Source organism: Stigmatopora argus, chromosome 9, assembly GCF_051989625.1.
Source record: "Stigmatopora argus isolate UIUO_Sarg chromosome 9, RoL_Sarg_1.0, whole genome shotgun sequence".
In the NCBI taxonomy this organism is placed as follows: Eukaryota; Metazoa; Chordata; class Actinopteri; order Syngnathiformes; family Syngnathidae; genus Stigmatopora; species Stigmatopora argus.
This window is the reverse complement of record NC_135395.1, coordinates 8,396,719-8,408,836: the sequence shown is the minus strand read 5'-3', so window position 1 is coordinate 8,408,836 and position 12,118 is coordinate 8,396,719. Positions and strand designations below refer to the sequence as shown.

Here is a 12,118-nt window from a genome sequence, read left to right as displayed (position 1 = left end):
AAGTGCATACTCAATGCATACCTGTCAACCTCTGCCGATAACTGCCCTTATAAATGATTATGATTCCCCTTACAAACCCCCCAAAAACCTTACAAACACCGTACGACTGTAAGGTTTTTGGGGGGTTTGTAAGGGGAATCATAATCATTTATAAGGGCAGTTATCGGCAGAGGTTGACAGGTATGTAATTCCACAAAGCTTTGTAGCGGCTGTGGGTTTTTTGTTGAATCCCATACTAAAGACACGTTTTTTCCTACAAATCCAATTAGTGGATTGCAATCAGGTGCTTCTCGTTGCAGCCCAACCCCCGCTGGTGAAAGTGTCCGTGTCGGCTCGCTTGGAACAAAACCCTTCACCCACAGCAGCCCTTGAACACCAGTGTGCCCGCCCCTGGTCTCAACGGATTGGACGACTGGCAGCCAATGCGGTAACAAGGAAGGGACTTGAAGATCTGCCATAAAGAATAGAAAATGAAGCAAAATTTGAGTGTCACAGGAGAGACAATAAAGAACCCTCACGCTCATTTTACCAGAAATTGCATCACTTGAGCGGCGAGAAGGGACACGGGAACATCAGTTTGTTGCGGCGAGATTCCACCGGGCCCAAAGCGGCGCCGTCGCACGGCGTTCGGCCTCGCTCGTCAGCACTCTCGAACCAGCGCAGGGCGTAAACTGATGAGGACAATTTCGTCAAGGTCGCGCAATCGTCATACGTAGAAAAGGCGAAGGCCGGCGGCGCCGACCCGTGTCCGGATGGCCCACGTCGCCGAGGAACGCCGCCAATAAGCCAGGGCGTCCGGCCGCTTCGTCGTCCTGGAGACACGAGGCCCACGTTCCGCCCGCCCCCGGGCGCGTCCTGAAGGACGTCAGCTCAAAGACGCCTGCGGTGTCGGGCGAGAGAGTTCGAGGTTAAATTAAAAATGGCCGACGTTAGGGGCGCGTCGTTCCGACCTCCGGGCTTCGGGGGGGCGCCGACGCGGCTCCACGGGAGCAGAGTAACGACGCAATTATCCTGTTGCGTGAGCATGGGTATGGCGTGGAGGATGTATTCGTTGATCCAGCGCTCATCCTGAGCGAGCGCCGAGCGCACCGCCGCACGCTGGGCGTACGACTCTGCGGGGAAGAGAGGGCGGAGCTTTTGTAGAGGTATGGGAAATTAGGGATCACTGGGCGAGGGAGACGGAATCCTCACCGTACTTCCAAATATGGAAGACCTGATTGAGAGCGCCGTACTCCACGCTCCAGTAGCCGATCAGTTCCGAGTGGGCGGTCCTTAGGTGAATCTTCTCGTTGGTCAGATTCAAGAAGGCGGAGTTTCGGTCCGGATGGATTTGGTAGGTGCGGAACTCATACAGGGCGCCGTCTCCTTCTGGCTGATGTCGGGTCGAAAGGTCGGCTGCGGGCTAGCAACATAGCTAAATGGTTGGTAATTGTTTGGGTACAGAAGGTTCCAAAGACCAAACGCTTCGAATGTTTAAATAAAATGACTTAAATCTCGTAATGCTATTACTTTTTTCCCCTCATATCACAAATTTAGTCTCACAATATTAAATCTCGTAATATTACAAGATTGAAGTTATAATATTATGACTTTAAATTCGCAATATTATATTATTTGTAATATTACGATTTTAAACTCATTATATGAAGACATTTTCCTCCTATCATGACTTGAATCTCATAATATAATCACTATTTCTTGTGGTATGACTTTTTCTTCCTAATATTATGACCTTTTCTCATGATTTCTTTCTAGTAATATTATTACTTAAATCTCATTGTTATTTTTTGTAATATTTCCACTCTTAATCTTGTAATATCACGACTTCATTCTCGTAAACTTATTTTTTCTTTCTCATTTTTGGCCCTAACGCTTCTTGACAAAAATCTAACTATATTCCACAAAGCATTGTAGTGGCTGTGGGTTTTTGTTGAATCCCATACTAAAGACATGTTTTCTCCTACAAATCCAATTAGTGGATTGCAATCAGGTGCTTCTCGTTGCAGCCCAACCCCCCTTGGTGAAAGTGTCCGTGCCGGCTCGCTTGGAGTAAAACCCCTCACCCACAACAGTAGTGGGCTCCGCCTCCTTCTGGGGGATGTCGGATCGAAAGGTCGGCTGCGGGCTAGCAAAGATAGCTTCATGGTTGGTATAATTGTTTTGGTACAGAAGGCTCCGAACGCTTCAAATGTTTTTTTTTTGTCATATTACCACTATTTTTCTCTCGTAATAAAATGACTTAAATCTCGTAATATAATGATTTTTTCCCCTCATATCACTAATGTAATCTCACAATATTAAATCTCATAATATTACAAGATTGAAGTTGAAATATTATGTCTTTAAATTCGCAATATTATATTATTTGTAATTTATGATTTGAAACTCATTATATTAAGACATTTTCCTCCTATCATGACTTGAATCTCATATTACAAGTACTAAAACCCTAATAATGTTTTTCTCATATGCCAATTTAAATCTTTTAATATTGCGACTTTAAAATCCAAAAATTACAACTTTTTTTCCTATTATGACTTGAATCTCGTAATATAACCACTTTTTGCTTGTGGTATGACTTTTTCTTCCTAATATTATGACCTTTTCTCATGATTTCTTTTTAGTAATATTATTACTTTAATCTCATTGGGTTTTTTTGTAATATCACCACTCTTAATCTTGTAATATAACGGCTTCATTCTCATAAACTTATTTTTTCTTTCTCATTTTTGGCCCTAACGCTTCTTGAAAAAAATCAAATATATTCCACAAAGCATTGTAGTGGCTGTGGGTTTTTGTTGAATCCCATACTAAAGACACGTTTTCTCCTACAAATCTAATTAGTGGATTGCAATCAGGTGCTTCTCGTTGCAGCCCAACCCCCCTTGGTGAAAGTGTCCGTGCCGGATAGCGTCCGTGCCGGCTCGCTTGGAGCAAAACCCCTCACCCACAACAGTAGTGGGCTCCGCCTCCTTCTGGATGATGTCGGGTCGAAAGGTCGGCTGCGGGCTAGCAAAGATAGCTTCATGGTTGGTAATTGTTTTGGTACAGAAGGCTCTGAACGCTTCAAATGTTTTTTTGTCATATTACCACTATTTTTCTCTCGTAATAAAATGACTTAAATCTCGTAATATGACTTTTTCCCCTCATGTCACAAATTTAGTCTCACAATATTAAATCTCGTAATGTTACAAGATTGAAGTTGTAATATTATGACTTTAAATTCGCAATATTATATTATTTGTAATTCACCATTTTAAACTCATTATATAAAGACATTTTCCTCCTATCGTGACTTGAATCTCATATTACAAGTAAACTCCTAATATTATGTTTTTCTCATATCCCAACTTAAATCTTTTAATATTGCGACTTTAAAATCCAAACATTACAACTTTTTTCCTATTATGACTTGAATCTCGTAATATAACCACTTTTTGCTTGTGGTATGACTTTTTCTTCGTAATATTATGACCTTTTTTCATGATTTCTTTCTAGTAATATTATTACTTTAATCTCATTCTTTTTTTCTTGTAATATACCCCTCTTAATCTTGTAATGTCACGACTTTATTCTCGTAAACTTATTTTTTCTTTCTCATTTTTGGCCCTAACGCTTCTTGTGGTTAATTTTCAACTTTTGACTGCACTTGGTCCAAAGAGCACACCTGCTTGATGTTGACAAACGTGACAACAAAAGGCTGCAAATTGATTAAAGCGTCATGTGGGGTTACATTGACTTGATTCATTTATGTATTATTTTGTATATCCGGACATTTGACGGCAAAATTTGACGTCACCGGTCTGCTTCGGTTGAGTTCGAGTGGACTCACGTGAGTTGGACGCGCGTCCGGCAGCAGCGGACGAGATTGGAAGCGCCCGGACAGGCGCGTGCAGCCTAACAAGCGGATCATTTCCAAAGATAAAAAATGACAAGAAAAAAAGTCCAGAATTGGAAAAGTTCAAGCCGAGCGAGGCAGGGAGCATCCAAAGATCCAAAGTATTCAAAGAGCCAGAGCAATGCTGCCTTCAAAGACTGCCGGAAAGATGATATTTGTTACGAGTACTTTTTTATTTTTATTTTTTTACCAAGGCAGAACTTGCTGTCAATGGGATATAGTCCAAACAAGAACATTTTAATGAATGTTCCTCTCAGACTACCAAACAAGTGACAAGATAGTTAAAGATAATTCAAGAGCATTCTCATCATTTGAGGAGTGTCTCACTCGATTTTTTTGACTGGAGGAACGAATTTTCCTATAATTACTACAGCACGTGAAGGCAGCATAAGGCGTCTCGTCTAATTGACGTCACCATAGAAGTCTTCCCCACCGTGTCGCTCAAGTGTTTCCTTTGCTCGTCTTTTTCTACAACTATTTTTCATTTTCGTTTAAATACTTTCTAATATTTGGCAGTGGCTCTATTTTTACCGTGAGTACATATCGTCCGCTGACTATGTGTTGACCACGCAAGTTGGTGACCCCGCCGTCGACGACGGAAGCATGTTGATGATGCTCCGCGTGACCGCGAGCTTGGGGCGTGCGATCCAGCGTTCACCCCGATGTGGCGTCTCGTTTGTGGGTACGAAGGCCGCCCTGGGACGTGCCAGGGGTGGCGGCCGGCGTGAACTCGGACCGAGCTGCACGGTGGAGCCCAACCGAGAAGAAACCTTCCTGTTTGCGGACTATACAGGTCAGCCCCTACTACGCATGCGCACCTGCGTTTAGTTGTCAAAAGTTCCAAAGTACATACTATCTGTCGTGAAATGTTCTATCTCTATTCCACATTTGATTGCAAAAGTATCAATAGTCATTATTATATTATATTATGACAACAGCCACTTCTGTACATAAGCTTTAAAGATGATAGCAGAAAAGTAATGAACCAACATGTGAATCATATTTGTCCACCACAAACGACTAAAAGTGTTCCATAGTTTTTCAAATTTTCAATAACCATGTAACCATTTTTAACATATATGTACTTACCCGGTGTCCTTTCAGATGCGGGAGAGGAACCCAAGGGAGCCGACCCGCCTCCCCCCACGGTCACCACGGGGTCTTGGCGACGCCCCCGCGCCGGAGCGAAATCTCTCGACGACCGTAAAAAGAAGGCCGTGCACAAGATTGCCGGGACGGCGGATCCGGAGGAACCCGTCTGCAACAGCCACTGCTCGGGCTGCGGCGCCGTCCTACACTGCACCGACGCCGCCGTCCCAGGTTACCTGCCCGGCGAGAAGTACAAGTCCCTGCTCCTGGAGGGTGGTCTGGAGAGCGCCACCTGCCAGCGTTGTCACTTGCTGCGCCACCATCAGAAGGCCGTGGACCTGTCCGTGACCAAGGAGGAGTTCCGCGACACGTTGCGGCAAGTCCGCCAGCAAAGGGGTCTGGTGCTCCTGGTGGCGGACCTCCTGGACCTACCCGACTCGCTCATACCGGACCTCCCGGACTTAGTGGGCTCGGACAAAAACGTGGTGGTGCTGGGAAACAAAATCGACGCCATCCCCGCCGACTCGCCCGACTACTTGAAGCGCATCCGCCGCCGGCTGGCCGGCTACTGCGAGGAGGCCGGCTACGGAGCCCGGGTGACGGACGTCCGCCTGGTTAGCGCCAAGAGCGGCTACGGCCTGGAAGCTCTGATTTCCGTCTTGCAGAGGACGTGGAGGTACAAAGGCGACGTCTACCTGGTGGGCGCCGCCAATGCGGGCAAGTCCACGCTCTTCAACGCGCTGCTGCGCTCCGATTACTGCAAGGCCAAAGCCGTCGACGTGTTTGGCGAGGCCACTGTTTCGCCATTTCCTGGTGAGGATGAATTGAACCGAAATTTCGGCTCCTCCCACAAATGTTGAATTTCTCAGGGGTGTCCAGAGTGTTGTTAATTTACCTTTTTTGTTTGTTCCAGGGACCACTCTGAACCTTCTCAAGTTCCCGATCATCAACCCCACGGGCTACCGGATGCTCCGACGAGACCGGCGTCTCGCTCGGGCGGACGACGGCGCGTCCCCCGGCCGAGCCGAGGATCCCGCCGATATCCGTCGCCGGGGCTACTTACAAGGTACGAGCTAGAGGCACGGCGAATCACATCGGTGCTAGTGGTCCCATCTAATCTTTGTGTTTAGGTCACGTGGGTCGAACTTTCCTACCCAGAGTCGGACGAAAAACCATCACCTTTGATCCAGGCGCTTTGTCCTTCGGGGAGGACGACAACGACGACGGTAAAAGAAGTGCAACAGGTGAGAAAAGTGGATCCCATTTTAGTAATAATTGCATTTAAGGCTTGGTCAGACATTGCTTCAAACCTTTACAGATTTGCTAGCCCAATTTGCCTGCACTATTTCCCCTCCTAACAAAGCTAATCCATACTATGAGTAGGTATGTTAGCTCATCGCAAGTGCTAACCCCTTTTTCTAGCAGATTTCGCCAGTTTGCTAGCCTACTTTCCCCTCAATCTGACAAAAGTTTTACCATATTAATAGCTAGCCGCTTTAGCTTAGCTCAAGCACGAATCACTTTTGCTCAGAGCCTATACAAATGAGCTACCATTTTCCCCTCCTTCCAACCAAGCCAATTCCACATTAAAAGCTACGCTAACTTAGCTTATGAATTCGTGTGGCGTATCGTACTGTTTTAAGCAGGAAAAGCCAGCAGCCAATTGACATACAAAGAGTTGAAATATGCGCGGTGGCTATTTGACACGCCTGGAATCGCCAAGGAACACGACGTGAGTCGGCCGGGTCGGCGCTCGCTCGCTCGGTGACCGACCGCTCGATTAACCGGACCGGCGTTCGTGTAGATCTTGGACCTGCTGAACGAACGGGAAGTGAAAGCCGTGGTACCCCGGGGGGCGCTGGTTCCCCGCACGCTGACGCTCAAGGTCGGAATGTGTCTGTACGTGGGCGCTCTGGCCAGGATCGACTACCTGGAGGTCAGTCGCCGTAAATGTCAAATAGTTCCATATTTCAAACGTGATCACTGTTCTCGTTCTCCGTTCGGATCGGGACGGCTTCCATTGGTTGAGTTGAACGTTGCATCATGTTATGGCGCAGGGGAAAAGTTCCTGCTGGTTCTCAGTCATCGCCAACCATCAAATCCCGCTTCACGTTTGCCCCGTGGAAAAAGCCGACGCCGTTTATCAGAAGCACGCTGGACGGAAGCTGCTGGGGGTGAGCGCTTGCCGCCGCCGGCGAATTCATTCCCAGCGTGTGGACGCCATTTTTTTTTGGCTTCAGGTGCCTTCTGGGGGAGCCGAACGCATGAAGAATTTTCCACCATTGGTGCCCCGAGATTTTCAGCTGGAGGGTCGAGGTCGCCAGGAGGCGGCCGCCGACATCTTACTGTCTTCCGCAGGTACGCCCGCCGGGACCGCCGAGGGGACGCGCCCGCGGTTGACGGAAATGTCGCCCGCTCGTAGGTTGGGTGGCGGTGACGGCGAGGGAGGGGCAGCGGCCGCTCCTGAGGGTTCACGGGCCAGCCGGCGTTACTTTCGGCCTGCGGACGCCGCCGCTGCTCCCTGGCCTGGCGGTCTTAAAAAGGGCGCGCCGACGGGAGGACGAGTCGCCGATAGAAACTGCAAACATTTCATCCAATAAAGAAAATGTTTATTAATCAATGCAGCTGCTGTTGCGTGAACTTTTTAATTTGCTCATTTAGGAGTCTTATTTTCCATGTGCGAGCCTATACATGGAGAAATGGACATGTCAATCACACATTTTATCCAACTTTTTGTGGAGTATAAAAATCTAGAAAGCTGTGAGCTTTGTTAGGTGGTAGAACAGAGAAAAGTAGCCTAACAAACTTGTCAAATTGAGCACATGATCTAAGCTAACATAGATACTAATTTGGTATTCGCTTTGATTGGTGGTAAAATGGAGGTTAAGCTAGCTAGCAAGTTAAGCTACAGCAACTAATAATGTTAGCTCTGTTTGTAGGTGGCAAGCAAACTTGTGTCGTCTAGCTAAAACGACTCGCAAATGAGCGAAGCTAACGTAGTAATGTGGATCAATTTGTTAAGTGTGGCAACGTAAAAGGCTAGCGAACTTTGAACACGACTACAACAACTTTAAACAACTATATTGTATATTTTGCAAGAAAAAAAGACTGGTATAGAAGAACATCACCTGATACCACACCACTGTGCATTGGAATCTATATCTGTGCAACCCTAATAATGTGATAAACTAGAAGAGGTTTCCTCAAAAAGCTGAAGTCCATTTCACAACCTGATGGAAAAGTAACCTCACCCTAATAGATTGTTCAAAGATTTGTTACATTAAACCGTTGACGTGTGAAAAGTGGAGTTTGCTTTAAGATTGTCAAATGCAAAACAAAACAAAAAAAACAACCTTGCGACATCCTCAACAAAAAAAAGTGTCAGTGGGCCGCCGGCGTGTCCATATAATACACGTTGACAAGATGGCGCTTGAGGTGGCGACGGTATTGGGACTCCAGTGGAAAGTGGCGATCGCAGAAAATGCAGGTGTGACTTTTCAGCTCCGTGGCCACGGCCGTTTCCGTCCCGGGCGTCTCGGGCGTCTCTGGAGTCCCGGGCTCGGTGGCCATTTTCCCGTTGAGCCCCGAGTCGTCACTGCCTTCGGAAGCTCCGTCGCTGTTGTCGCTCACATCTCCGCCTTCATCCCCGCCTTCGTGCCCACCCTCGTGGCCGCTGTGCACGCCCTCGTCGTCCTCCGGCTCCACGGCCCGGGCTTTGGCCGAGGGCGGGCCTTCTTCCACCGCCTCGGGGGTGGGAAGTGGCTCCGGGCGGGACCGCCCCTCTCTAACCCCGCCGGCTTCCGGAGAAAGCGGCGCCTTCCTCTTCCTGAATTTGCCGTCCTTCCGCCGAGCGGGTTCTTCCGATTCCGACTCGGCGGGGGCGGGGTCAACGGCCCGGGTACCGGCTCTGCGGGACGCTGCGCCTCCGAGCGGCGACTTCGCCGTCTGGTCTTCTGCGGGTTCTGGAAGGCGAACTCCATCCGTCCCGCTTTTCTTGACTCTTTTCTTGGCTTCAGAGACAGCGGCGCACGTGTCCTTTTGTCTGGAGGTGGTGCCGCTTTTCTCCTGTTTGGTTATGCGCGGCGGCGCCTCCTCCGGATCGGGCTCCCCTTTCTTTCCGACGGAAAGATCGACGGCACCGGACCGTCCTTCGGGGGAAGGAAGAAGCGGCGGCGGCGGCTGCTGCTGCTCCTCCTCCTCCTCGGCGGCTGGCTCCTCGGTGGGTGGGCCCTCGGGTTTTTTGACCCTCAGCTTGACCTTGGAGACGTCAACGGTGACATTGCAGCCAGAGTGTCGTGATTTGATGTGGTACTGCAGGTTGCACTTTTTGGAGGCGGCGTATTTGCAGAGCGGGCAGAGAAACTGGCGAGGGTTGAGGTGCAGCTCCACGTGCTTCTTGAAATTGCTGCGGTCGGCCGTCTTGTACTCGCAGTACGGGCAGGCCAGCGGTTTGGGACCGTTGTGGACCTGCCGGGCGTGGCGGGTCACCTCGTGCTGGTTGGCGGCCAGGTAGTTGCAGCTCTCGCACTTGAAAGGTCGCTCGCCTGCGCGCAAAAACACGTGGATGTCAATACAGGCCAGGGATGACACACCCCTTGAAATGAATGACGCCCAATCTGTTGGAGGGGGGAAGCTGGGGCGGCCATATTGGTAGGGGCAGAGTTACTGTGACCGGAAAGCGTTCCGTTTGTTCTAGATGACTTTCCAGAAAACTAACGTCTGCAAACCGAGCCTATTTTTCTCCACTTCTGCCCTCATATATACAAAAACAAAAACACACAGATGACAGGAGACGTTTACCGTGTGGCCAGGCCCTTGGAGTGCTTGCATGGACAAAGAAAAAGGCGGCATCAAAACCACGGTTAGCGCGCCAAACATCGACTGGAACATTGTCAAGCGCCGAAAACATTAACTAGCGACTAACCTGAGTGCGTGCGCATGTGTCGGGTCAGGTGGGTCTTCTGGGAGCTGGAGTAGTCGCAGTATGGGCAGCGGAAAGGCCGGACGCCTGCCGGATGCGACGCAAAATTGCAATTTTAAAATCTCTAAAAGTCCGTTTGAACAAGTCGTATGAGCCTTTCTCACCCGTGTGCGTGCGGATGTGCTGGATGTAGTTGCTCTTGCGGTCGGAGAAGTACGAGCACTGATTGCACGTGTGCAGCTTGCTGGGAAAGTGGTTCCTCAGGTGCTTCCTCCAATGGTACTGACTGACCGTGCTGTACGCGCACAAGGTGCACTTGAAGACCCTGCCGACACACGCACGTGAGCCGCGGCCCAAGTCGAAACGCAGAGGGAGGGTCGGCGCGGAACGGCGGCCCCACCTGTGGTCGTCGCCCTCCTTGCCGTGATGCTTGAGGTGCGCCACGTAATGGTCGTAGCGGTTGGTGTTGTAGCCGCAGCGCTGGCAGCGGATCAGGCCCTTGGCGTCGGCCTCCTCCTCGGCGGGCTCCTTGACCCGGCCTTTGCTCCGCCCCTCCACGCGCCGGCCCACCGCAGCCTTGCTGACGGCGTGCGTGCGCAGGTGCTCCACGAAGGCCTGCTCGTCGTCGGCCTGAAAGTGGCACGGCTTGCAGTGGAAGGGCTTTTTCTTCTTGGCGCCCTCCCCCGGGGCCGACGGCGCCGGGAGGGCGGGGACGTCCGAGTCGGGGGGCGACGATTCGTCGACGTCCTCCGTCGGGCTCGCCGACTGTGGATAGTCGTCGTCGACGTCGGCGGCGGTGGCGAAGTCGTAGCTGTCGGGGAAAGGCGTCAAGAAGGGCTCGGGTGCACGCGCGCGGACGGCGGCGCTCACCTGACATCGTCCTCGGCGTCCGAGTAGCCGCACGCCACCGTCTTGAGCTCCGCCATCTCTTTGTCCTCGGCCACCGCGTCCGCCACGTTGGCCAGCATCACCAGCTGCGGGGCCGCCGAGGCCCGGATGGCCTCGTCCATCGGCGGGAAAGTCTCCATGGAGAAGAGGGACGCGGACGACATTTTGCCTGGCTTGGTGTGGCCTGCGGGTCAGAAAACGTGACAAAAACAAATATTATTTTGAACAATGGCGGCTTTAAATCCTCCACCCTAGTCCAATTCCAATCCATTGTTCAATTAACCTGATAAGCAGGAAGTGAGCTGGAAATACCTAAAAAAGTAGTCCCAAAATAAAATAGAATATTATTTATTATTTGTACAATGCCCCGAAATAAACAGGAAATGACCTGTAAACGCCCTCAAAATGACCAAAAGTCAACCGTAAGTCATTTTTCAGAACCCAAAGTCAACAAGGAAGTGACCCAAAATGAACTTCTACTGACAACAATAGACGTTCAATTCATTTAAACTGCCTGTCGATTCACGTTTATATTTTCAAGAGTCTCGTTAAATTTCCTGTCAAGTGGCAGTGCGTCAAATCACCACTGAATTCATATCATAACTTTTAAGTATGACTACTTTTGACTTCCACTTGAACTGGGAGGCGTTCGCTTCCCTTCTTGTTTTCTGTCGAGCTGTCGAATGGACGAAAAGACGAAGTAAAGCGAAAAGTTTTCCTAAGTTGTAACACGTCCCCTCGGTAAAGTTGCTGGTCGCCATTTTGAAGCAGCACCAGCACGCTCGACAGCGCCCAAAACACGCCAACGACAAATTAAAAAAGTCGCCAAAAAGCCGACATTTTATTCCTCTCGACCGCACTCGTTCGACGTCGACCGAACCGAAAGTGCGACACCGCGGATAGAACCGTCGTCACGTCGTTTGGCGGCGCCCGCTTGACTTTAGCCCAAAGTTTACGGGAAAAGTGACGACGAAGTCCGGACAAAGCGGGAGGGGGGGCAGCTGTTAGCCGTGGTCCTGATCAGCGGCGGACAGCGCCGCCACTAAAACTATTGCCGTTCTTCGTTTAGACGGGTCCAAAGTTCTGGCTTAGGTGGGCCAACTCACCCACTCGAACCGCTGCTGGCTCCGGAGAAAGTACGAGAGACGGCGGAAAGTGGCAAAAGTTGGCCGGCTAGCGCACATTCCTGTACAGCGGCGCCGAGCACGTCGGGGGCGTGACGTCGTCACGTCGCGTCGGCCTCTTAAATAACGACACTCGATTTCCTCCGGCACATTCAACCCATACTTGGTCCTAAATGTAACGAAATATATTTTTAAAAA

At 49.9% G+C, this 12,118-nt stretch overlaps 3 protein-coding genes across 6 annotated transcripts; 1 reads left to right on the top strand and 2 right to left on the bottom strand.

The window, feature by feature from the left end:
* Positions 1–122: 122 nt before the first annotated feature.
* nipsnap3a (nipsnap homolog 3A (C. elegans)) lies at positions 123–4,217 on the bottom strand. The gene is made up of 6 exons (XM_077610441.1): positions 3,833–4,217; positions 1,192–1,402; positions 951–1,112; positions 743–880; positions 530–671; positions 123–451 (listed from the first exon to the last, which is right to left on the bottom strand). Exons 1-5 carry the CDS (start codon positions 3,911–3,913, stop codon positions 541–543), a joined length of 723 nt encoding a protein of 240 aa, XP_077466567.1. The 5' UTR covers positions 3,914–4,217; the 3' UTR covers positions 123–451; positions 530–540.
* On the top strand, positions 2,907–7,611 carry noa1 (nitric oxide associated 1). 3 transcript variants are annotated; one of them, XM_077610435.1, is made up of 10 exons: positions 2,907–3,029; positions 4,473–4,691; positions 5,003–5,800; positions 5,901–6,053; positions 6,118–6,231; positions 6,631–6,719; positions 6,792–6,923; positions 7,045–7,161; positions 7,228–7,345; positions 7,410–7,611. In XM_077610435.1, the coding sequence occupies exons 2-10, from the start codon at positions 4,502–4,504 to the stop codon at positions 7,601–7,603; spliced, it is 1,905 nt and encodes a 634-aa protein (XP_077466561.1). In that variant the 5' UTR covers positions 2,907–3,029; positions 4,473–4,501; the 3' UTR covers positions 7,604–7,611. The 3 variants fall into 3 exon arrangements, with proteins under 3 accessions (XP_077466561.1, XP_077466562.1, XP_077466560.1); XM_077610436.1 differs by lacking the exon at positions 2,907–3,029 and having other exon boundaries at positions 4,069–4,691; positions 6,634–6,719; XM_077610434.1 differs by lacking the exon at positions 2,907–3,029 and having other exon boundaries at positions 4,069–4,691.
* Positions 7,612–7,613: 2 nt separating this feature from the next.
* rest (RE1-silencing transcription factor) lies at positions 7,614–12,090 on the bottom strand. 2 transcript variants are annotated; one of them, XM_077610432.1, is made up of 6 exons: positions 11,903–12,090; positions 10,779–10,980; positions 10,309–10,719; positions 10,073–10,233; positions 9,912–9,995; positions 7,614–9,531 (listed from the first exon to the last, which is right to left on the bottom strand). In XM_077610432.1, the coding sequence occupies exons 2-6, from the start codon at positions 10,958–10,960 to the stop codon at positions 8,369–8,371; spliced, it is 2,001 nt and encodes a 666-aa protein (XP_077466558.1). In that variant the 5' UTR covers positions 10,961–10,980; positions 11,903–12,090; the 3' UTR covers positions 7,614–8,368. The 2 variants fall into 2 exon arrangements, with proteins under 2 accessions (XP_077466558.1, XP_077466559.1); XM_077610433.1 differs by lacking the exon at positions 11,903–12,090 and adding an exon at positions 11,080–11,544.
* Positions 12,091–12,118: the final 28 nt, after the last annotated feature.

What these genes read in the sequence shown, in the direction of transcription:
- noa1 (XM_077610435.1), top strand. Translation starts at nt 4,502, where the DNA reads ATGTTGATGATGCTCCGCGTGACCGCGAGCTTGGGGCGTGCGATCCAG. An exon ending in CCTGTTTGCGGACTATACAG is followed by an intron (nt 4,692 to 5,002) that starts GTCAGCCCCTAC and finishes GTGTCCTTTCAG; the next exon opens with ATGCGGGAGAGGAACCCAAG. An exon ending in CGGTAAAAGAAGTGCAACAG is followed by an intron (nt 6,232 to 6,630) that starts GTGAGAAAAGTG and finishes TACTGTTTTAAG; the next exon opens with CAGGAAAAGCCAGCAGCCAA.
- rest (XM_077610432.1), bottom strand. Translation starts at nt 10,960, where the DNA reads ATGTCGTCCGCGTCCCTCTTCTCCATGGAGACTTTCCCGCCGATGGAC. An exon ending in AAGGAGGGCGACGACCACAG is followed by an intron (nt 10,234 to 10,308) that starts GTGGGGCCGCCG and finishes GTGTGTCGGCAG; the next exon opens with GGTCTTCAAGTGCACCTTGT. An exon ending in GCACATCCGCACGCACACGG is followed by an intron (nt 9,996 to 10,072) that starts GTGAGAAAGGCT and finishes CGCATCCGGCAG; the next exon opens with GCGTCCGGCCTTTCCGCTGC.
- nipsnap3a (XM_077610441.1), bottom strand. Translation starts at nt 3,913, where the DNA reads ATGATCCGCTTGTTAGGCTGCACGCGCCTGTCCGGGCGCTTCCAATCT. An exon ending in CGGACGCGCGTCCAACTCAC is followed by an intron (nt 1,403 to 3,832) that starts GTGAGTCCACTC and finishes CTATGTTGCTAG; the next exon opens with CCCGCAGCCGACCTTTCGAC. An exon ending in CGCCCCCCCGAAGCCCGGAG is followed by an intron (nt 881 to 950) that starts GTCGGAACGACG and finishes CCGACACCGCAG; the next exon opens with GCGTCTTTGAGCTGACGTCC.